The following is a 23,319-nucleotide window of genomic DNA, read 5'->3' as shown; positions in this document are numbered from 1 at the left end:
AGCAAGAACAAACAAGACCTTAAATTTTTTAGCTTTTATGTTGATATTTCTATCCCAAATACGTTCCTCCAAAGTTTCCCCTGACAAAAACAATTAGAAAATTAGAAGACATACAAAGAAATTTTATTTTTTACTTATTAAAACCCAATTCACTGAACTAGAACGAATATAAATTTAAATTTGATTCTTTGAAATTACTGTACACTTTGAAGCCTGTGTTTTTATGTTACAATTTCCACTGTGAGTTCTTCAAAAATCTAAAAGAAGATATAGAGACATAAGAATTGAATGACAAACTTATTTCTAGAAGCCCATTGTTTTTTCTATCAGGCTGTTTTAATAAAAGTAAATTAGAAGTGGAACTCAATCTCTTTATGTCTATTAACATCAATGAGGACAAGAATAAAGAATCTACAAATTTGCATCCTAAAAACCAAAATGTTTCCCATTAAAGAACAGACTTTGAAACTCCTTTCCTTCCTGAGTTAATGGTTATTAATCTTTAAGTGATAAAATCCCTTCAGTGAAATCTGATATGAAACCTGCTTTGGGAAGACTGCTTTCCCCAGTTATAAATTAATTATTAATTTGATCATTCTGCCTAAACATTTAGAGACTTACTTCAATTTTTATTGTAAATTATTTTACAAATTTAAAAAGTCTTTTAGAGAACGTTTTAAAAAACATTCCTTAAGCTAATTTTCTTTTCTAGGCAACATGTACCATTGCTAGAGGTTTATTCTGATAAATTTCTCCATAATCTCAATTATTCAAAACTTTTATTCCTGCCAATGGATTTTTTCATCCTCAGTATTCAATTCATGCACTCAGTTTTTTTAGCTTTTTAAATGAGAAATATTTAAAGTATATATTTTCTCTTCAAAGAAATTTAAAAATCATAAGTTTTAATAATTCTAAAAGATGGGCTACAGTTAATGTTTTTTGCAAAGTTGGATTCTTTCCTAGAGTAAATGTCTTTTTTTACAAAATTTAATTACAAAATATAATCTTACCCCAAAATTACATCATACAAGCATACCTCCACCTTAAAACCAAAGCCCCTAAAGGCCCAGGACTTCAGAATGCACACAACCAAAAGGGTTAGGTAGATAAACCATACGTTTAAGAACATACAAGCCAACAGAAGGGATCTATGAAGGATAATCACCTTAAGAGAAAAAACTTTGTGCAGATGACACTGGTTCAAATGCATTCCCTTGGGGAAAAAAAATCAACTCTGTAAAGATAGCAGATGGATTTGTTTAAATAGTAATAAAATTAACGAGGGACTTTAATAACCATCACAAATTATCAAGCATGCAACCATACTACAACAAATGGCATTATTTTTTTTTGCCCATACAGCATGTTTGTCAGACACTGACAGATGGAAATTTCAAGCTTTTTAAATTCATAGGCATTTAGATCTAGCGATATAACATAATGTGGGAGAAAATCGTTTTTACTCTCAGTTCAGCAAGAAAGTCAAAGAGCTTCCAAGGGCTTACCACTGGTGGATCAACAGGTGCTGGTGGTTGTACTTGTAGGTTTACCGCAACAGTCTGTGGAGGAGGAAGAGTCTGAAATGGCAACTGGACCAAAGCTTCTGCAGCAGGAAGCTCCTCTTCTGACACCAAAGCATTCTGCACCAAAACCTGGCCCTGGGATAGAATTTCAGGCTGCACTTGTAAAGACTGCATAGACTGCAAGGGCAGTGGTGGAATCTGAGCTGGAGGAGATGCCGACATCTGCGGAGGGGTTGCAATTGGGATTGGAGAGGACTGCAGGGTTGAATATTGCTGGTGTGATGTTGGAGACACAATCTGCTGACCTGGGGACACCAAAGCGGACTGCTGAACTGGGCCAATGTGTACAACAGGGGAAGGTGGAAGTGGAAGATGGGATGGAAGATTCAGCTGTGCTGTAGGCTGCACCTGGTTAGCAGTGGATTGCTGCAGGTTTGGCCCTGGCTGGAGAGCAGATGACACAAGAGGGTGTGGCTGAATAAGTGCTTGTGGATGGATAATTATAGTAGGAGACTGACTTGGTGAATGAGGCGGTGGCGGAGACACCACTACAGACTGCTGTGCTGACTGTGACTGGCTAGGAGACATTGTTAAAGGAGGGGGATGGCTCTGAATTGGTGAACAATGCTGTGACTGGGCATTACTAGGAGCTGGAGGAAGGCCATGGTTTTGGAGTGGCATACAGTGCTGGGATGGGGGTGGGTCTTGAGTCGGATTTTGAAGTGTGATTGGCTGAATTTGCTGTTGCTGCTGCTGTAATATCAGCTGATGATGGGAAACCTTGGGAGGTGGTGAATGAAGAGGAATCTGCTGATGTTTTATTAGAGGATGAGGCTGAATTGGAGGATATGAAGCTGTGAGAGAAAAAAATGACAATTAGTATTTTTTCCAAAAATAGCATAGAAATTTATAAACAAATCTAAAAGAGGAAAGTCTTCACATCAGAAAGTTATAATCACCAGAAATCTTTTACAAGTCTTCCAGATAAGAGTGATCTGAAAATGTAATGACAAACGACTTTTCCTTGGAAAACTATAAAGACTTCCTGAAATAAACTGTACTATGATAAGCTCCAAAAGGAAAAACGGCCTAAAACGATTGATTCATAAACCTGAAATATACACGATTTATTCTTATTAAATTTTAGAGGTCACCAGAATATCTGCATTAACTTTTAACAAAGTATATCCATCTGAATTCCTCCTTTGGGGAGAAGAGGAGTATCCCTGAACAAATATAAGATCTATAAAAACAACTTCAAAATCATAAAAATGCAATATCAAAATTCATAAAATAAAGGTCTCATAACTTTCTAATCTATGTCTAAATAGTCTTCCAACTAACAGTCAATGTAATTATTTTCCCAAATTTGAGCCAAGATGAAAAGTTGGTATTATTTGACCCAGGAAGAGAAAATGTCTTATATAACAAGTTAATTCAGCTAAGCAAAACACATGTGTGAATTCTATAGCACTGTTTAATAATTATTGTAACTAAGAAATACAATTTCAGGGGCCATTCCAAATTCAGGAGAGCACTACACTAGTTTTGCTTGCAGAGAGAATGAGGCAATCGGATCTTGTTTTACTTTTCCCCCTGACCCACCCCCCCAAAAAAAAAACAACAACAAAAACAATAAAAAAACTCTACAGTAATCTACAAATGACAGTATCCGTTTTTTCCACAGAGGAGTCACTCACAACAGGGATAATATTTACAAGAATTAGCAAAATCAAGTAGTAAATAGTTGTCCCATTATTATGCCTCTTCTGCATACTAGTGCGTATGTTTACACAGAGGGAGATGCTGGTGAAATCCTCTCTAAATAAAAATGAAAATGGGGCTCACAAGAAGATAAAGTGAAAAGATTGCTTAATATCATACAAACGCTATATGCATTTAAAATAGGTCTAAAGAGAGGGCAAAATTTTTTTCTTAATCTCAGAATATTAAAATAAAAGCTATAACATCTTGCATCTATTTTTATAGTTAACCACATTTGTGACAAAGGCCCTATAAAAAACATAACTTTTTTTTTTTTTAACATTCTTGCTTTTGGTTGGTTATCATTTAAAATTCTGGAGATCCTTTAAGGAAATTAACATCTGATTAACATCTCAAAAGAGAAGCATTTAGAAGGCTCAACAAATATCCACAAATTTTATTTAAAAAAAAAAAAGAGATTAGGTCTAAAATTTCACCTAACAAAGTAAGTTTCGCATAACTAAACTAGCACTTCAAACGAAGGCTGAAAATTTTATGTCAGCACTTTATAAATGTGTTGATAAAGACTCTATATTATAGAGCATTCAACAAAATCTTAGAATCCTAGAGTGTCTTTCCTCCAAAGGGCACAAGATGCTTTCACATTTCTCTCATTTTGTTCTCACAAAATGCCTGTGGAGTAGGTAGGTATTATTTTTCTTCTTTTACATATAGGGAAATATAGGTTTTGCCAGCATAACAGCAAAAGCCCAATTTAATTCAATTTTTAAGTTATAATTAAAATACCATATTCTTGATGTACAATGGGTATATTTATGGGAATAAAATTTCTTTCTCAGCTCTAGTTAGTAAGCAATCTTTTTTTATATTCTAGAGCTGATAATTCAATAGTATTCAATTAATACTCTTTCACCTAAATTAAATTTTTCTTTGATGAGAAACCAAAGTGAATCTATATGTTTTGTATTATTAGTCCCTAAGCCCGACTGACAAGCATATATTAGAGAATAATTGTGAGGATATCTGAAACAATACTTCCTGTATAAGAAAAGTCCTAGTGCTCTGGAGAATGATACCATGTTTGTTAACTTCTCTGATTTTAATAAACCCTTTATTATTGTCAGGATGGCCTTTATTTGGAGAATTTATGATTGGCATCATCTCCGACATACATAGAACTCTTTATATAATTACTTACAATTAAATACATTATTAAATAATTATATATTATTGTAAATTATTAAACACATTATTTTACTAAGTAGTTACAACAACCCCATGAGGTAGACAGGGTGCTACATTAGTCCAATATATTACTGTAGAGGAAACTAGGCAGTTAAGTGCATTGCCTGAAATCACCTGGCTATTGAGGGGCAGCCCTGGGTGTAAAAGAACACATAGTCCCAGCTGAGTCTGGGTTCCTATTAAAGACTGAATGTTTGAGTCCCCCAAAAAGCACATGTTGAAACCCTAAACCTAATGTGACTGTATTTGGTAATGGGGTCTCTATGGAAGTAATTAAGGTTAAATGAGGTCAGAAGGGTGGGGACCTTACAAGAAGATATATCAGAAAGCTCTCTCTGGCACGTAGATGAAAGGCCACCTGAGGACACAGCAAGAAGACAGCCATCTGCAAGCTTCGAAGAGAGCTCTCACCAAAAACCAAACACTGCCAGACCTTGATCTTGGGTTTTCAGCCTCCAGAACGGTGAGAAAATAATATTCTACTGTTTAAGCCACCTAGTCTATGATATCCTTTATGGCAGCCTGAGCAGACTAGCATAGGCTTTTCACTACATATTAAATTAATGTCTACAAAAAGTGGTATATTTTTTTTCCAACAAATTTCATAAAAGCCCTAAAAACTGCTATAAAAACCTGAACTCAAATACAGTTCATGATAATTTCCAGTCATATGGTTAAAATTCACCATTATTTTATATATTAAAAATAGATTAACTATAAAATGAGAGCTACACATTCAAGAAGAAATGAAGAAAACCAAATGATTTTAGCACCCTAGAAACAAATTTAAGGAAACAATAACCATACCCATTATCTATACTACAGAACACCAGTAGATTTTTTAATATTTGAGAGCGACCTATATAAATAGGCATTTTTCTAACTGAGGAATAGGATAAATTACCAATTCAAGAATCTCAAAAAAAAAAAAAAATCAAAAAAAAAAAAAACCAAAAAAAAAACTTTGCTTCAGACTAATTTCTCACCAACAAAAGCAGAAAAACTGAGTGGAAAAATCCAGCTATTGCCTAGCCAGAAGATACAAACTGCTTTGAATAACTGCAGTGTAAGGCTTGAGTGAATTTATAAGTTTGGTAACTGCAAAGGTTTTTGTGGCTTAGGGTATTTCATTTGGTTTTATTTCTAATCAACAACACCATGGGAAACTGGAGTTTGGTTAATACACTTAAGAGATCTAAATTTGGAATTCCAATTGTCCTGAGAGTCTGATGGTTTTAGCTTACTGGTCTCCTCCATACCTACCTAAAATATTGGCCATCAGATGAAGGCAGCTATAGGGATCCTATCACACTATCAGTGAAAGAAAAGGGAAAAATTGTCGACTTAGAACCAGGTACTGGGAGTTCAGGAGAACTGAAAATCTAAAAGTAGATCTTGTTTGAACTAACCCTGCAAGAGGTCCTAGCTTTATCTGAAGGTAGCATTCTCTTTGGAAAGAAATTAACCTACCCTCCATTATAATCTATCAAAACTATAAGAATCACTAAAAATTGTCCCGAGCAGTCGTATCAAGTGCAGTGGGTCACTACTGCTCCACAATGACTCCTATCAAAGCTGGCCAGAGGCTGGTTTGAGGCTGAAAATACTCTGGACAGTACAGTACAAAAATCCTGTTATCAAGCCATACAGAGAGCAGGACCTAGGCACACAGATGTTTAGCAAAAAGAATTCACATCACACTATACTATGAATGGATTTATTAATTTATATATTACAACAAAGACTGCACTTTTCTAAAGATTCAGATTTAAGAATTCCAAGCAGTGATACCCAATCGGTATGAATGAAAAAAATTGTACTGTAATTTCCAAAATTCTAATAGAAAAAAGATCAACTGTTAATCCAACAAATATTTACTATCCACCTATTGTAGGTAAGTACATATAAGGCACAACTTAGTGCTGTCAAAATAAAAGGATGAAAAGGTGAAACTGAAAAAGGATTAAAAAGTTAATAATTGTAAAGTACCTGACATGTAAGTGCTCATTATTATAATCCTACTCTCAAAGAGCTTACTATACAGTAGAAAAGCTAAGATCAGTAAGTATATAAATAACTATAAAAGAAAAAGGACCACAAAGAAGCATAAAAACGCTATACAAGTTCAAAGTGATGAGATATTTCTAACTAGGGGAATCAAACAATTCCAAGACACTGAGATTGGGTACTACAGAGAATGCAAGCAATATTAGCACAGAGGAAACATGCAAGAGAAATAGGTTTAGGTAGAGAAAAAGCAGACTTCAGTAGTATAAAATGTATTTTTAAAAAGTAATATAGAGAGGCGCCTGGGTGGCGTAGTTGTTAAGCGTCTGCCTTCGGCTCAGGGCGTGATCCCAGCGTTCTGGGATCGAGCCCCACATCAGGCTCCTCCGCTAGGAGCCTGCTTCTTCCTCTCCCACTCCCCCTGCTGTGTTCCCTCTCTCACTGGCTGTCTCTCTCTGTCAAATAAATAAATAAAATCTTTAAAAAAAAAAAAGTAATATAGAGTTATAAAAAGACAGAAGGAAGGTGCTTATTTGAGGAAGCTGAATCAAGGAAGGATTTTTTTTTTTTTAATTAAACATGTGGTGTCTAGCCCAGTGCATGACACACACACATACTTTCAATAAACAATAGTTGGACTAGAATAAAAACATATGCAGATATATTACAAATAGAAGAGATCCAAGTATGCTTGAGAAGCAAAGGAAGGGATCCAGCACAAGGGAGACAAAAGATCCTATAACAACTACAAGAGAAGGTTAGGAGCTGGTAAAAAAAGATGCAATCAATGACACAAACAGTATTAACGTTAAAGTAGAAAACGAATAACTCCTTATCTTATTAGAAGTGAAGAAAGCTCAACACTGAGTAATTGTGAGATGAACAGAAGAGGTGATAAGGAACTCACTCTGGATGGCCCCAACATTTTCAGCATGAGAACCATGAAGCAGAGGATCTTATCTTGTGGATAGCAGAGGGAACACATGTGGGATTCAAAGGTGGATGAGAATGGAAACGACTTAGTTAACTGCCTGACCTCTTCCTCTCAGAGATGAAATCAGAGATGGAAAAAAAGCAACATGGTAAAAAAAATAATTATACAAAATCATTATTTTTGGAAAGTGGTAAACTCCACTCACTAATGACAACTTTAAGCAAAAAATAAACGTGCTTTAAGAGCTTTTAGTTTTGTTCCACTAAAGCATACTAAATAAACTATAGGCAAATCTTATTATTATTATTTTTTTTTAACTAAAAGGTTTTATAAGAAACAAGTGTTGACGAGGATGTGGAGAAAAAGGAACCTTCTGGCACAGTTGGTGGGAACGCAAACTGGTGCAGCCACTGTGGAAGACAGTATAGAGGTTCCTCAAAAAATTAAAAACAGAGCTGCCCTACAATCCAGTAATCACACTACTGGGTATTTACCCAAAGAATATAAAAACACTAATTTGAAAGGATATATGCAACACTGTTTATTGCAGCATTATTTACAACAGCCAAACTATGGAAGCAGCCCAAGTGTCCATCAACAGCTGAATGGATAAAGATGTAATACACACACACACACACACACACACACAGACACACAGAAATATTATTCAGCCATACAAAAGAATGAAATCTTGTCATTTGCAACAACATAGAGCTAGAGAGTATAACACTAAGTGAAATAAGTCAGAGAAAGATAAATACCATATGACTTCACTCATGTATGGAATTTAACAAACAAATGAACAAAGGAAAAAAAGTAAGAGACAAACCAAAAAACAGACTCTTATCTATAGAGAACAAGCAGATGGTTACCAGAGGGGAGAGGATTGGTGAGGGAGAGGCGGGGGAGGAAGAAACAGGTGAAATGGGGGGGTGATGAGGATTAAGAGAACTCTTTTTTTTTTTTTTAAGATTTTATGTATTTATTTGATAGAGATAGAGACAGCCAGCGAGAGAGGGAACACAAGCAGGGGGAGTGGGAGAGGAAGAAGCAGGCTCATAGCGGAGGAGCCCGATGTGGGGCTCGATCCCATAACACCGGGATCACTCCCTGAGCTGAAGGCAGACGCGTAACAACTGCGCCACCCAGGCGCCCCTAAGGGCACCCTTTTTTTTGATAGGCACGGAGTGATATACAGAATTGCTGAATCACTATATTGTGCACCTGAAACTAATGTAACACCATACATTAACTATACGGGAGTTAAAATTTTTTTTAAGTAAATCATTAAAGTAAATCATTAAGTAAATCAATAAAAAATAAAAGCTATCGGTTTTACCAATACAATGAAAGACCAGCACATAATGAAGATGTTAATCAAATGTCAATTAACCAAAAAAATTTATTTTATTACTATTATTTATTTTAGCTGTTGGGCTCTTTGATTTCTCTTTTTTCAAGTTACAATACTGATTTTTTTTTAAACTCATGAAATTCACATTTTAAAATGTTTTAAAAGTATTGTTCTTGTTCAAGTAATAGACATCTTCTGTTTTGCTCTGCCTGCTAGTAAAGTGAATAATGCAACTATTTTCAACAAGTTTATCCCACCTGGTGCTATTAACTGGTGAATACTTGATGTCCGGGTGACAGCTGTGCTTCGTGATTCCAGACTTGGGCTTTCTCCCTTCTTATTACTTTCTGGAGAAGGATCTCGTTGGCTGATTTTAGAACTGGTCACTGTTGTTTTGTTATGACAAATGGTCAATGACTGAGTTTGACTAGTGCTTTTTGGCGGACCATTCTGTGAGCTAGATAATACACCCAACTTCTGGCTGCGTAATGTTAAATTCTGAACCTAAGAACCACACAACAAAAAATAAGGATGAAACAGATGGTATTAATTGAGATGTGATAATCATTACGATTATAACAACAATACATTTATATTGTTTTTTACATATCAAGTTTCAAGCATTTGAAACAACTGATTAATCCTAAAGGAAAGGGAACTTATTCTAAGCAATCATACCTTAAATATTAAATAAAAAATTTTTTAGAAAACATTAAGGGAATCATTAAGAACAAAATGAAAACAGTATATATATGTATCTCAAATCAACTATGAGTATGAGGAAATCACTCTGCAACATACGGCATTTTGAAGTTACCAGCTCAGAGACAGCCAAAGGGAAGGAGAGAGAAGGGTACTCCAGATAAAAAGGAAAACTTGAGCAAAGCTGCAGAGGCAGAAAAGCTCAAGGTGCATAAGGGAAGGAGCAATTCCTTCAACTTTGCTCTGACTTCTCCAGGCCAGGAGTGTGAAACATTAAGGTTACAAGTGCTTCATACCCTGTGGGATGTTACTACACACAGTTAGGAGTATGCATATACAATACTGTCATCCTCATAAAGATCAGAAAGAGAGAACTCCAAAAAAAAAAGCTACCCATTCTACAGAGATTATAAGGGAACACTCATCTTGTAAGTTAGAAAAGTCATTCATCAAATCACCTACCCATTGTGTTAATTATGAAAAGCATTTCCCATCAACTCCTCTTTAAAGTCCTGTTGTTGTTATGGAATGCTCACTTGGCTTTGAGAACTAGAGCACATACGCTGTGCATGGCCTCGAAATGGCTTACATCATGGCTCCTGTCTACACTCGCGGCTATTCTGAACACACCACCAGTCCAGATGATGGCAGAATCATCCCAATGACTCTCACCTGAGGTTTATAACATTTCCAAATGATAAGGCAGAAAATGCCTTCTAATAGCTGCCTAACCTTTTACCTATATGGAATGAATGCATTAAATACATTTATGCTAACAATGACCCGAGAAGGAAACTGAAGCAAGATTCTAAATTAACAAGGCAAATGAGATACTGCTGCTTTATGAACTTTCTTCAGTTTCATGTGTCTTCTGTCTCTACAACTATATCATTAACTGATATTCACAGGCTAAACCTTCTCTTCCCAAGTGCCAAATGCAGCGGGCAGCCAACAGCAGGTGCTAAACAAATGTTCACTTCAGAGCAGGTGAGGCTTGAATCAGTCTATTCTAAGCTACTGAAAGAATTTTCTAAGACCATATGGAGCATGCTCTCGGATTTTTGTCAAACATTTCATAGCAATGTAAGGGGACTAATAATTGTTGTATTGCTGAAATTTAATACAAAAGAAAATGTGCTAAAATCCAGGTTTCTCAGCTTGCCACTCAAAGCCCTCCACAGTCTAGCCCCAAACCACTTCAAGCCCCACCTTCCACTACTTCAATCCACAATATTCACATTCTAGCCAAACTGTTCTGCTCACCCTTCTCCAAACACACCTTGTACTTCCTCCATTTAGAGGCCTTGCTCAAGTTTCTCTCGCCTAAAATGTCATTCTTCCTCATAGCTGTCTCCTAAAGCCCAATCCTTTCAAGGCCCAGTAAAAATCCCACTCTCCCCCAAAGAAACCTTTCCCCTGGTTAGAAATTTCTCCTCCCCTCTACAATGCCTTTCCCACAGAATTTCGATCATACTGGCCTACAGCACTGACAAATGTCTAGCTTATTTTAGAATTACTAATGTGTCTATGAAATGCTGAGACACTCACTGGCAGGCTCTCATCTCTGACATTCATTTTTGTACTTCCCACAGTTGAATGCTACAGACATAACATAAACTCCACTAGTCTGAGATATTCTCATATACCTGATTTTAGAATATATATTAACTGACTTTTTTTTTTTTTTTTTTGCTAAGTGTTTAGTTCTACTTATGGTTTTTTTAGGCAAGCGGTAAAATCTGTTCATATTTAACCAAAAAAATCTCAACAAAAAAAATAATGTGGAGGCACATTAAAATCTTTCAGGAAGAAAGGGGAAAATAGCATAAAATTTAACATCTGCCATAAATGATCTACAAAGGGAACCAAATCATAATGATATCCAAAGGCTAAATTATAATCTGAAAATCTTGAAAACTTTCTTTCAAATAAAAAGCATATTCACAGTAAATGAGGATTTCACACAATGAACCTTAAACCTGCAGCAGTTCATTTCTATAGAATAATATACTTTTTCTTCTAATTTTGTTCTCTGAAATTCTGAAAGAAAATGTGTGTGTGCTTATTATATATTTTATATACATTACTTATATGAATAAATTTTGGAACATGGCTATAATAGCTATGGTCATCTTGGCTTACATATTCATAACAAATTTCAAACATGTCAACCATACTCCTAAAGTATGTTAGAGCTAATTTAGCTGTTAGTAGAGAGATCACATATTCAGATGTCCTTGACAGACCTTCCCTTTTCAGAAGAACCCACCCTTTCCAGATACAGAATAGTTCTCTCATGTCCAACTTTCATTTCATCTGAACTTTTCCTAAGATCAAATTATGGAAACATTCTAACTTTTGAAAAAGTCTAGGTTGCACATGACTTATTTCGGCTAATTTCACACATTACATTTTTATAATGGATTACTCAAATACTCTCACATCTATCATTTAATTTGGTTCTAACAAATACTGTGTGAATTACTGTGTAGCATCCCTTTTTTGCAGATCAGGAAACTAAGATTTAATGTCACACTGCCAGCTGTAGAGCTCAGTTTCTAGCTTTTAAATCCAAAGGGCTATTTTCTTCTCAATTCTAAATGCATTCCCCAGATAGCCTTTGTTAGTAAGATTTGTTACTTTTAGTCCTACGTCTTTCTGAAAGTCATATTTTTACTTATTTTTATTTTCTTAGTCATGGTGGGGAGAAGGTATAGAGCATTTAAAATAGTAAATAAGGGTAAGATGTTCCAAATTTCTTATTTTTGGACAGTATGCTACAAATGAATTTTAATACTAAGGAAAAATTAACTGTTATATGACTTCTGTAAAAGAGCATTAAAATAAAATGTCAACTTTGGCATCTCTCAATTACAAATTCATTGTTTTAAAATATTTCATGTAAGTTTAAAAGTTAACAAAGTGGAGCACAAATTTTTTCAAAACTAACAGCCCCGAATTTGAGGAAAGTTACCACTAGAATATGCAAGGTATTAGCATCCCCTACCACTGCCAGCTTCATTTACTGCCATTTCAAAAGCACAGAAAAGAAAAAACATTTGAAGATAAATTCCTAAAGGTCAATCCAACCCTTTAATTTCTCAAAGTCTATCCCTGAATTAAGCCAGATTATCACAGAGCTATATACCTACATCACATCAAACTGGACCCCAAAGAGCCACTTTTATAAATTACTTCGACTATGCTCACATTAAAGGTACTACTAAAGACACTCTAAGATGTTTTCTCCATGAGAACCCACAAGACAGACTCTAGAGCACTCTCTAGAGAGCATGTTGTTTTTCTAACAACTGGTTTATTTTATCTTGGAAACTGTGAATCATTTAAATGGCTGTCTTTCTCTCTTCACTATTAGCTACTTGAAAGCTAAGAACTAAATTCATGACTTATCTTTAGACAATATATAACAAAATGATCAGTGATTAGTGGCTTGTGATATGTGCCAGGTGCTATGCTAAATACTTTGAGTATTGTCTCATTTATTCCTTTTCACAACTCTGAGCTATTCTAGTTCACAGTGAAGAAACTGAGGCTCAAGAAATTATATCCAACATAATTTCATTTGAACACAGTTTAAAAAACAGGCAAAACTAACATAGGTCAGGATAGTGTGATCCTTGAGGGGCAGTAATGGCAGGACCAAAACAGGCCATCAGGGAGGCTTCTTTTGGTCCTAATAAGGTTCTCCCTCTTGATCTGGGTGCTTGGGACATAAGTGTATTCTGGTAGGGATTGTTGAACATTTAAGATATGTTCTGGATGTATATTATACTTTAATAGAAGCTTTTAAATGTCCAAAAAAAAGAAAAAAGAAAAGAAAAAAGAAACTGAGGCTCAGAGCACCTGGCTGGCTCAGTTGCTAGAGCATGTGGACTCTTGATCTCAGGGTCATGCGTTCAAGCCCTACACTGGGTGTAGAGATTACTTTAAAAAAAGAAAAACATAGGTAATAAAAACAACTAACATCTAGTAAGTGCTAAGTATTAGATACTGTTCTATTTTTCAATTATTTTTTAAGGATGTATTCATTTATTTGAGAGAGAGAGAGAACGTGCATGAAAGAGCGCGGTGGGAAGAGCAGAGGGAGAGAGAATCTCAAGCAGACTCCCCGCTGAGTGTGGAGCCCAACACAGGGCTCCATCTCAGGACCCCTGAGATCAATCACCACCTGAGCTGAAACCAACAATCGGACGCTTAACTGACTGTGCCACCCAAGCGCCCCTTATTTTTCAATTATTAATATATTTAATCCTCACTCCAGCCAATGAAGTATTTTATAAATATCTATTTTATATTGTTGAAACTGAGGGGAGAGATCAATGATTACAATGAAAAAGTGGCAGAGCATGTACTTGAACCAGGAGAGTCTAGCTCTAGAGTTCAAATTTTAACAGTATGCTACACTATCACCTTGTCCAAAATCAATCAACTAGCAAGCGACATAGCTGGCAGTTGTTGCTGAAGTCAGAATTTCAACCCAAGTCTTTCAATTCCTCCCTTTGCAAAAAAAGTACTGAGTACCTGTAATGTTCTAGACACTAAACACATCTATTATTCATTCTTCAACTTACAAGTATGTATGACTATATACATATATATGATAAAAATGTTTGATAACTTGGCTAAAGTCATGCAACTAATAAATAATTGAAGTGGGAGCTGAAATTAAATCCAAGGAGGACCTCATGAATGTAATTTGAAAAGGAACCTCACTCCTAACTCTATGCCACTTTTCTATTTTTATTTCTGCTTTTTTCATGCATGTTTTCAATTTATTTTATCTTGTTTTATTATATGCTTGTTATCAATTAAAATCTTAGTTGGAACAAAGTCAAGAATAAATAAAATAAAATTTAACATGTTTTGAAGGTTGATAATGGTCTATCTTTATTAGGTTTTATAAAACCAAAAGAAAACAGGAAGATCATTACTTCAACAAATCACTCCACAAAGAGATATCAAAAAGGTTTAGACCTCAAAGAACCTTAAAGGTAAAAAGGTCTCATTTTGTAAATATGGAAACTTCTGTAAATATGGAAACTAAAAAACAAAAAAGTTAAGGAATTGTGGATGGTCGCAGAGCACATTAGAAACCTCAGTTTAACTGATCACCATCTTTATATGCTGATATATGAAAACTGGCCTTTATTATTAAATAAAATAATAAAGAGGTTCTAGGAAAACTACCAAAGAATATAACTACTCTCTCATTTTTACCTTATACCAAAAAATTGAGATTAAATTAAAAATAAAAGCCAAGGATGACTCTAAGTTATATCTATTTCTGCCATATGTAGTCTAAAACATTAGCTATGGAAAAAATACCAAAACAGTATCATACAAAGTAATATCCTACTCGATTGAGTTGTTTTTTTTTTAAAGGTATGTTTATTTGAGAGAGAGAGAGAGTGTGTGTGTGTGTGTGTGTGTGTGTAAGAGAGAGAGAGAATCTCAAGCAGACTCCGTGCTGAGCACAGATCCCCAAGCAGGGCTCAATCCCATGAGACCAAGATCACGATCTGAACCGAAACTAACAGTCAGATGCTCAACTGACTGCACCACCCAGGTGCCCCTTCTACTCAATTATTTAATTTAAAATTTATTCAGGGTGCCTGGCTGGCTCAGTCAGTAGAGCATGAAACTCTTCATCTCAGGGTTGTGAGTTGGAGCCCTGTGTGTAGAGATTACTTGAAAAAAAATAAAATCTTAAAAAAAAAAAATTAATTAAAAAATTAGAATGTATTTAATTCACTTTAATCAACTTTACTGAGGTGTAACTTACATACAATAAGATGAATGAACCAGTTCAATGAGTTTTGATATATGTAAACACCATGTTACTACCACCTTATGAAAATATGGAACATTTCTATCACCCATGCCCGTCCCCAGTCAATCTCTCCCACCTTCTAATCCAGGTACCACCAATCCAATTTTTTTCACTATAAATTAGCTGTGCCTGTTCTGGAATTTCATATAAAAAGAATCACAGGAAGGGCTCATGGGTGGTGCAGTCAGTTGAGTGCCTGACTCTTGGTTACGGCTCAGGTTGTAATCTCAGCATTATGAGATCCAGCCCCACTTCAGGCTCCATGCTCAACCTGGAGACTGCTTGGGATTCTCTCTCCCCCTCCCCCTCCCACCTGTGCACTCTCTCGCTCTCTCTCTCTCTCTCTCAAGTAAATAAATAAATATTTTTTAAAAATCACAGGGTAGGTACTCTCTGGTATCTGCCTTCTTTTGCTATTACAATGTTTCTGAGATGCATCAGGGGAGTGTCCTTTTTTATTCCTGAGTAATATTCCACAATTTGTTTATCCATTCACCTGTTAAAAGACATTGGTTGTTTCCAGTCTGGGGCTATTCTGAATAGAGCTGCTACAAATATTCATTTACATGTCTTTATATGGATATACATTTCCAAACCTCTCAGAGTAAACAACTATAAGCAGATTTGCTAGGTCACATGTTAAGTGTATGTTTAACTTTATAAAGAACTGACAAACTGTTTTCCAAAGCTGTTGTACCATTTCACATTCTCAACCAGCAATATTATGAAATTATGGTTGCTCCAAGTTCTCACCAACATGTGGTTATTATGAGTCTCCTTCATTTCAACCACTTTAGTGAGTGTGCAGTGATACTCATTGTGGTTTTGATTTTAATTTCTGCAAGGATTAATGATGTTGAACATGTTTTCATGAGCTTATTGGCCTTTTGTGTATCTTCCTTTGTGAAATGTTAAATCTTTGGCCCATTTTTAAGTCAACTGCTCATGATCTTACTGAGTTGTAAGCATTACTTTGTATATTCTGGATACAAGTCTTTTGTCAGATACATGTATTATGAATATTTTCCCCCTCAGTCTGTGGCTTGCCTCCTCACTTTTGTAACAATGTCTTTTGAAGATTTTAATTTTGATGAATTCTGATTTGTTATTATTTTCTTTTATGGTTAGTGCTTTTTGTGTCCTAAGAAAGCTTTGCCTAGTCTATGGCCATACCACCCTGAACGCACCCAATCTCATCAGAAAGCTTTGCCTACCCTAGAGTTCTAAAGATAATCCTTATGTTTTCTTCTAGAGGTTTTATAGTTTAGGCTTTTACCTTTAAATCTATATTCTACTTCTAGCTCATTTTTGTGAATGGTGTGAGGAGAAAATTAAGGTTTCTTTCATAGTACCAAACAAAATAATACTCTATTCCATTTTCAAAGTTAAAAATTTCCCCAATTCATTTTTAAATTTAAAATCTATCTTGACTTAGTTATTACACAACTGCTTGCAAAGGAATCTATACAAAAGAATACAACTCACAAAGTAAGAAAAATAAGCCTGCTTTATAAAAAAACTAAACAATGTTATAGCAAAAACTCATTAACTTTCACTAATGTCAAATAACCTAAATATCTGTGCTCAATGGAAATGTAATTTCTAGATAGCCAAAAAACTTTCCTGAAGTTCTCACAGAATTTCATTAAATTCCAATCCGAAATGTAGGACAAAGAGCACTGAAATTATCAGTAACTTAAACACAATGTATGTTTATCTTTAACCTGAAGATCCAGACCTCAAGTACCACATTATGAAGCAGACAAGCTCACCTGAGTAGCTGCAGACTGACAGGAAGATGACGATGACGACGAGACAACAGGAATGTCAGACTGTACAGCAGCCACAGTGGTAGCGGGTGTGAAAATCAGCTGTACAGACAGAAAAACCAAAAAAATACCCTAAGACAAAAGAACGTGTCCCACACACAATGTATAGCAGGCAAGAGAGACTGAAATTTGTGACAGAAAGACAATGCAGTTTAGGATTGTCTCCTAAGCAAAAGGTTTTACGTGACAAAGAGAAGTTTCTAATAGAGAACTCAAAAAAAAAAAAAAAAAAAAAGCATAAACATTTTGAAACAGCTCATGATTCTGATGAGTAGAAAAATAAATCAGTGCTCAAAAAAGAAAATGTATTTTGGTAATGTGAAATCCTCATACCAAATTTTGCCCCAAATAAGCTATTATTACACTCAAACTTTTCCCAGCTCAAAACTACTATGGCAGGATTCCTAAAATGGAAGTTATTTTTAATAGACAACCATAGTCACTACTCTTGAATACAAATTTCAGTGAGAAACCTGAAAAGAAACACAAAAGTCTTTTCGGTCTTCTTTATCACAAAAGATAACTATACCCCATACTACACTATTTCACTCAGCTACATGGGATCCATAGTACAAACCTAGGTTGCTCTTGATTTTAAAACTATTCATAAAGAAATATTCATTCCAAATGTAAATGCCACAACATGTCAAAATGCAACAACAAAACTGCCTGCAAAAAAGCTTCACATCAAATAAAGAAGGAAGAAAAGACATACTCGATTTATTTACTTATCACCATCTCTTCAAATGTTATTTTTCAATACTGAAACAGAATGCCATTATTTTAAAAAGGCACTACAATCCACTCAGAGATTATCCAATTTAGTAAATTATGACAGTCATTTCCAACAATGTGTAAATACTCTTTCAAAATTGCATTAGGAGTTATTCAGTTCCTTGAACCGTTCCTGTTGAAATTAGAAGTACTGACTAAAAGATCTTTTAAATTTCAGTTCTTTATAATACTAAATTTAAGTGAATTAAAGAACAAAGTATAACTTTCACAAGAAGGTAACTGCCAGAACAAACAGTTGAAAGCACTCAAAATAAAGAGAAGATGTTTGTTCTACTTAGCTTGAACCAAACGAAACTGCAAGTTTTATAGAGGTCAAAAGTGGTCATTTCAAATGATTTAGCCCAATTTTAAAGCATATTATTAATTAAGATCTCCTGGAGAAAAAAATCCAGAAATATGGTAATGTCCACTGAATAATCTGTAAATAAAAGGTGGGTCATGTCACTGTTTCCTGTTAGAAATATGATGGAAAACTTTCTTTATAATTTTAGTAGAGAACTGGGGATCCAGATATATATTCTCAGTTCATTGGACAAAAAAGAATATACGTAAATATATAGTAGACCAAAGCTCGTGTCTAGCTACCTGTAAAGACATCAAATAAAGTAAATGCCAACCAACTCCTTAAAGAAGCTCAACAGTTACATTAGGAAATCAGTAGGTACTCAAATATAGAACAGCCAAATTAACATTCCTGTATTAACAAAAGATCAAAGTGAAAATAAGAACACAAATACCTTGCTAATTTTGAGATGGGAATAACCAAAGCTAAAAATCATTTGGTAAATTACCAGGAACTCAAATCCAGATTTAAGAAGATCCCACGGTATAAATTCTAACTTATACTTAACCACCAACTTTTTAACACTGCTAACTATTTCATCAAATTTAAGATGTCAAAGATATACAATGACTTGATATATATATCTCACTGAAAATATTAATTATAACTGTAAGATATCATCAATTATAAATGCATCTCAACTTTCAGAGACGTTAAGATGTGAAAAAGGCCTGAAATCCATAAATTTTGTTATTAAAAAAATAGTCACTCCATGGTACAGAATCTGTTAGCTTCCCAATGTTGCTACTATTTGATACACCAAGAAGGCCTACCAATTAAAAGCAGAATTTTTCATGACATAAATGTATAAGAGCTAAGCACACATACATAAAAAATTTGTTAAACATTTCTTAAATATTAAAAATGCCTCTTATTGCATCAAATCAAGAAACATTTCGATCTCTCTCAAGTCCTTAAACACTGAAAAAATTTGGTAGCTCATATCTTACCATTTGAGCTCGGAGATACATTTGAGCTTGGCTTGCCGTTAGGGTAGGGGAGGTACTCCCTAGTAACATAGTCTGTTGGGTAATACTGCCGCTGGTAGAACTGGAAGCCTGGGAACGGCTTATTAACTGTGCAGGTGTAGGAGAAGTGGAGAGGTTGATCTAAGGAAGAAAACATATAGGTCATAGGCTTCCATTTCTTGCTTCCATGCCAGTGAATTTCACCACGCTGCAGTTAGGCAATCAATGGTATAAACTATGGCTAAGGAACCTAAAAGAGAGGGCTTCATCTTTGACAGAGCCTCCCTCACTTCTTTGGGCAATTATTTGCACATATGCAAATAAAAGTATGTACTGATTAATAATTAGGATAATTTTTAAGGATATCCTCAAGGTGCTTCACTCAGTAAGATTCCACTATCTTAAAATATCATTTCCACTACCTCCCAAAAATTAGGGTTAATGTTCCACTATTTTAATATTCCACATACTAACTTAAAAAGTCTGAATCAACAGTTTATACTATTTTGTCAGATTCTGTCACATTTTGAGGGGTTTCTCAAGTGAACAAAAATTAAAACACAGATAATCCATTCACATATATATAAACATACATGTAACATATAATTAGTATAACGTTCTCACTCAAAAGCTCTCAAAGAAGAAAATAGAATTGCTACTTGTCAAATAGATGGAAAAATCCTGAATTCTGGTTACAAAATTAAATTATAAGCACGACTTTAAAGTTAAAACTGCTGTCAGAAAAAAGAAAACCAGTTCAGAGACTATCTCTAGGCTACATGAGAACCTCATAAATGGTTCTTATCTATGAAGGCAAACTGGCTGAGGCAAATTTCACACCACACCACATGCATATATTATCCTTTTTTCCTTCTTTTTTTTGTGTGTGTGTTTCATTCTTCTATTTGGTTTTTTTCTTCATTTTTATGTGTTGTCCATTTTAAAAATAAATATTTTAATGAGTAATGTAACCTGACCACAAGTACTTTTTGTGGACAAAGTATTCAGTAAGAAGTTATAAATAGTTTATTAGACTTTTGATTCAAGCAACAAGGTAGCCTGGACTAATACATCCATGTGCCCAAATATTCTCACTGAAATGACAAATCAACATGAATTACTAGAACACAACTGAACTCATAAAAGGGGAGGGGGGAGGGAAATTCCCAGGTTCCAGGAAGGAAGAAACTCCAGCTTGACACCAAGCACCAAGGCAGACTGAGGGGACACTGGTCTAGAGACAGAAGACCTGATTTTGAGCCTATTTCAGGCAAGAGCTGGAGGTAAAACCCCTATTTTGAACCAAGATCTTCAAAAGGGGTGCTCAGTATGTGAGAACGGAGCAGGAAAAGCTCCACTCATGCCCTAAGAACCAGCAAGGAAGCTTGCCATCTGCCTTGCCCCCAGTGGAAGGAGAAAGGCTCCTATGAGAATCAAAACGCCAGGCTTGTGCCATGTGGTGGGGTACAATATCCAAATTTACACTATCTGCAATTTCATAACCCATCCCAAAACATCAGCATTTAAACCAGTCCAGGACATTTGTTAAACTGTACAAGTGCCTGGAGGAAGGAAGTGAAGGCTATACTGGAGGACCTCTCTGTGCTGGTTTTGCATAACTTCCTGTAAGTCTATAATTATTTAAAAATTTAGTTTTTTAAAACTGAAAACAACTGTATAGGGAGTACACAAGAGTTGGTTAGCTAATTCTCTAAACTTATCTGTAGAAGTATTTTTAATTTTAATAAAATACATTGTACTTAATTCTATAATTCAGTGTATAAAGGCAATGAATACATATAATTATTCTGCAGTATGGTTTTTACTCCTAGCACACCACCACTAAAGTCACATTAGCAACAATCACCAACACCTTCCATCTGACAAATTCAATAGATCTTTTAAGACCATTCCCTCTCAACCTTCTTTACCAGCTCTTCTTTCAGGCCCACCTCCAAAATGTTCAACCCCACATTTTTCTTCTTGAACTCCCAGATTATCACATCCATACTCCCACAGTTTCAAAATACTCAAACCTGATGACTCTGAATCCTTAATTATAAACTCATTCTGAGCTCCAGATCCACATACCTACAGAACACATCTTCCTGGATATCTCTTATCAACTCATATTCAATATGTTCAAACACCAAACTCATTATTATTCCTTCTTAAACCAGCTTCTCCTCCAATAGTCACTGGCATCTCCTAAAATCCTACAAAACAGATTATCTGGAAGTCATCCTGATTCTTCCTTCTCCTTTACCACACATACAAAATCAGTCACATCGTACTGTTTATACACCTTGATTTTCTTCATTTTTGTTTTACTCACTTAGTTTGAGAGTCTGGGCCTATGGCACTTCCAGCTAGATTACTTTAACAGCTGTAAACTGACCTCCCTGCCTGAAATCTTGTTTCCTCCTACTTGCCAGATAATCTTTCCCTGATTTAATTAATTAACCATTTAAAAATCTGGATAACATTCGACCTCCCCTGACTAGCCCTCTAGCATCATCTCTTCCCACTCCTCCATATACACCCTCCACATTAGCTCTATGAAGCTATTTGCAATAGCATAACGTTCCAGGCCTCTGTGGTCCTAGTAACAATGCTCTGGATTGGTCTGGCATCCCCCTAGCCCCATGTCCCACCCCATCTGCACCTATGTAGTGAACAACCCTCTCCCAAAAATCATCTGCTCTAAAAAGCTTTTTCAGGCATCCCTACATCCCCCAAACGAAATATTTCCCTTCCTTTTTTCTTGTTATCATCCATATACTTCTACCTCACCCTTCTAAACAATAATTTCTGTTAAGGGTAGGGATCATGAACTATTCATCTTCATATACCCAATATCTACAAAAGTACTTTCATTCAATGTTTAAGTTAACGAATGCCATGTTATTTTAAGGCATACTTCATAGTTTTAATGTAATATATAAGCTCATCATACAGTGTGTGTCTATAAAAAAAAAACCATTTTGGTGTAGTCTCTAACAAAGCAGAGTAAAAATGAAGAGACAGTGTGGTGATATTAGTTCAACCCTATTTTTGATGTGCTACAATAATAAATTATCAGTAAGCCCCCCAAAAACTTTCTATTTTCCTACACCTCTACAAATGGACATTTTGTATAAAGCCTTGCTACAAAGATTAAATCACTTAGGAGGATAAAACTGGACCCAGGTTTTCTGACTCATGTATTTTGGCATTCAGAGTGGTTCCTACACCCTGATAGCTTGTGAATTTGGGTCACTGCAATAATAGTGCAATGGCACTTTTTTTCAGTCAGTGGAAGGAAGAGAAGAAGGGAGGGAAGGAGGGAAAGAAGGAAGGAACTCTAGTAAGGACAGATCACATAGTCTTTAAACAAACACAATAAAAGTCTTTTTAAAAAATGACTGGTTGGGGGGCGCCTGGGTGGCACAGCGGTTAAGCGCCTGCCTTCGGCTCAGGGCGTGATCCCAGCGTTATGGGATCGAGCCCCACATCAGGCTCCTCTGCTGGGAGCCTGCTCTTCCTCTCCCACTCCCCCTGCTTGTGTTCCCTCTCTCGCTGGCTGTCTCTATCTCTGTCAAATAAATAAATAAAATCTTTAAAAAAAAAAAAAATGACTGGTTGGTAGCTAAAATGCCTGAGAGAGTGCTCTTTAAGGAAGCAGAACACAAAGTACAAACAGAATGCTTTTCTTTTTCTTAAAAAAGAAAAAAAGGAAGTAAGAAAACGAAATAGTAACTTCCTAACCACCTGCATTCCATTTTCTCTAAGTTATGAGATCAAAAAGCCAATATCATGTTTATTTTTAAGTTCCATATAGCAAGTAACATTTCAGGTAGTGTCTACTAACAAACGCCCAACCTGTGAATAAGGGCAATTATATTTCTGCAAGAAGTCCATCTCCACAACTGGCCTAACTAAAAAAAAACTTCCCTTCTTTTCCACAACTGATAAGGCTCTCCTCTACTTTCTGCTGTGCTCTGCTGACCTGCATCCGAGGCCTTAACTGTTTGCGTTACATTCTCTGTCAATTCCATCCC

General features: G+C 35.5%; 1 protein-coding gene across 10 annotated transcripts in view; it reads right to left on the bottom strand.

The window, feature by feature from the left end:
- PHC3 (polyhomeotic homolog 3) overlaps window positions 1-23,319 on the bottom strand; it is a 70,076-nt gene that overhangs the window by 29,102 nt on the left and 17,655 nt on the right. For 5 of the 10 annotated variants that reach the window (XR_572025.2, XM_008705347.2, XM_040621618.1 and 2 more), the window contains 5 exons: window positions 19,262-19,420; window positions 17,117-17,215; window positions 9,049-9,295; window positions 1,509-2,380; window positions 1,169-1,216 (listed from right to left, as the gene is read on the bottom strand). Coding sequence is in view for 9 of the 10 variants with exons in the window: in XM_008705347.2 (XP_008703569.1) it covers window positions 1,169-1,216; window positions 1,509-2,380; window positions 9,049-9,295; window positions 17,117-17,215; window positions 19,262-19,420 (1,425 nt within the window). In the remaining variant the exon portion in view is untranslated. The remainder of the gene's footprint in view (window positions 1-1,168; window positions 1,217-1,508; window positions 2,381-9,048; window positions 9,296-17,116; window positions 17,216-19,261; window positions 19,421-23,319) is intronic. The other 5 variants (XM_008705348.2, XM_040621619.1, XM_040621621.1 and 2 more) reach the window with 5 other exon arrangements.

This window comes from Ursus maritimus, unplaced genomic scaffold (assembly GCF_017311325.1).
Source record: "Ursus maritimus isolate PB19 unplaced genomic scaffold, ASM1731132v1 scaffold_4, whole genome shotgun sequence".
Lineage (NCBI taxonomy): Eukaryota > Metazoa > Chordata > Mammalia > Carnivora > Ursidae > Ursus > Ursus maritimus.
This window is presented reverse-complemented; position numbering and strand designations above follow the sequence as displayed.